The sequence below is a fragment of the Gymnoscopelus microlampas genome (assembly GCF_963454915.1).
Source record: "Gymnoscopelus microlampas genome assembly, chromosome: 12".
NCBI classification, from domain to species: domain Eukaryota; kingdom Metazoa; phylum Chordata; class Actinopteri; order Myctophiformes; family Myctophidae; genus Gymnoscopelus; species Gymnoscopelus microlampas.
In genome coordinates, this window is record NC_139949.1 from 26550489 (window position 1) to 26552756 (window position 2268).

The window sequence follows — 2268 nt, forward strand, 5'->3', positions numbered from 1 at the left end:
ATAAAACATATATAGGCCTATGTCTCACTTGTTTTTGCTCTTTGTCTCTATCTTTATCATTCAGGCAGTGCAACAAAACGTCAGTGGGCAGTGACAGCTGTGACCTGATGTGCTGTGGTCGTGGCTACAACCCCTACTCAGAGAAACTGGTAGAGCGCTGCCACTGCAAGTACCACTGGTGTTGCTATGTGACCTGTAAGAAGTGTGAGAGAATGGTAGAGAGATATGTCTGCAAATGAATCCCTACCACCGACAACAGCACAACCAGCAGTCCTATACCTTAATACCCAGCCACCCGGCCCAGTGTCTATCGGGCTACAGATAACCAAAGCACTACGATAACAACAAGGCTTACTTTTGTCTTAAGCTTTAGTATGTATATTTCCCCAAAAAATAAACAGTCTATTTTTTGTAATTTTTTTTTTTTTTCACGAATCTCCCGAACTACCAGTTGGACTTTCCAGTTAAGTTTTTTCCCCGTTTTTTAATTTTTTTATTTCACGAACGTGAACCTGGGGTGTTGTGATAATGCCTGTTGGTTTACGTGAAGACCACCGTCCTAATGTTTTTTTTTTCCTCTTCTTGTTAATAAGCACACAATTGCCCTACTTGGATACTGAAAGTCTATTTTATTATATCTTTATTAAGAGAAATACTATTGGATTTTATTCTGGTGGAGGAGGGTCTCTTCCCTCAGGGGTGTTGTATCTCCAAGCCAACTACACCCAGACTGGTGTTTGGCTTCAGAACCATTCCATGGAAATGAAAAGGGTTCTGTAAGGATCCAAGAAACTCGAACGGTACGTTTTCTTTTCAATGTACTTTGGTACGTTTTTCCCCCCATGGAGTGACGGACAGACAGAAAAAGGAACAACACAAAGGGAACTTCAAGTACTTTTCAGTTGTGGAACATTTCGTGTTTGGTGTTTTTGACTCTGAGCATGGGTCCTATCGGTCATGTCTGTGCATCTGAGGAGCACAACAACAGAATAAAGAACTTGCCATTTGTGAAAAAGTGCATTATCTCCACAATGTCTGAAACACAGGCAGTTCAAATTATTTTATTTGGAAAGCTTATGAACTGAACTCATGGATTCTCCTACAATGCTATTTTGTAAACCACTTTTGTGTGGATGTAAATACTGTCTTTTTGTATACTGAAATAAAGAAAGAAATATTTATAAACTAATTAAATAATCTTTACCAAGATCTTTACATGGAAATTGCATTTTTATTTCTTTACTCTGACCACAGCTCTATATGATGATATATAGGTACACTTGCAGTAACTTGGCTGGGCCACATCTATAACCTCGAAGGCAAATTATTTTTGGATTAAGCTACTTTTAAAAAAAAGAAGGGGGGTGGGAAAGAATGGGGTTATTAATGACCATATATGTTCAAGTGTTATAAAATAACAATTCAACACAGTTTATAGCACATTACGATTGTAAATCAAATCGGCACATTCCATAATGAGTTGCAGAGTTCAACCTGAAAGCCCTTTTGGGATCGGCCTCTGAATTACCTAACCCTGGGAAAGTGTTTGTTTGGTCATTCCACATCCTCACAAAGGCCATTGTAAAGGGCTTTTCATCCCTTCTATCATAGCTCTAACAAACACTCATCTTAGGACCCAGACCTCCAATGGCTTAAAAAAAAAAAAAAAACAGAAAAGAAAAGAACAAAATCTATTTTATTTTGATAGATAGTCAGGTTGTTATTGGAGACAAAAGACTTGGCACTGTTGAGAGCAAAAGTATACCCTCCAGTCTTGTGTTGGCTGAAGTGGTTCTCATGATTTTACACCGACAGAAATAGCTGAAGAGGACGTACAGGTCCATGCTGTGAGCTCACATGACACATCCAGTCTGCAATATCTGCACAAGTGTAACACCATTGACCCTAGCCTGTGGAAGCACACACACACTGCCAAAACAGCACCCATATGCTTCAGAACAATACGCCTGGCTGGAATGCCATCACCATTACACCAGACTGTAGTGTGACTTTTATGATTTGGGCGTTGATCTTTTCTTGGGTGTTTTTTCCATTCCTCATTTCATTTCGTTTTTAGCTGTGAAACCACGGGTTATGATTAGCCAATTAGCCATATTTTATCACTTGTAATGAAGGGAAATGTGACTCCAGATTCCATATTGAGCTCTTTAGTTAAGCCAAGAGGCTGGATACAAACTTTTTTCTTGTTTAACAGAGAAATAATGATATAAGATGATACAATCATACAGTGTAGTAACTGGACAATGG

General features: G+C 38.9%; 1 protein-coding gene across 1 annotated transcript in view; it reads left to right on the forward strand.

Annotated features, from left to right (window-relative positions):
• The window catches only part of wnt11 (wingless-type MMTV integration site family, member 11), an 11710-nt gene extending 10501 nt beyond the window's left edge, over nucleotides 1–1209 (forward strand). Inside the window, exon 6 of the mRNA XM_084074054.1 lies at nucleotides 65–1209. Coding sequence (XP_083930180.1) covers nucleotides 65–239 — 175 coding nt within the window. The 3' untranslated portion in view covers nucleotides 240–1209. The remainder of the gene's footprint in view (nucleotides 1–64) is intronic.
• The last annotated feature ends 1059 nt before the right edge of the window (nucleotides 1210–2268 follow it).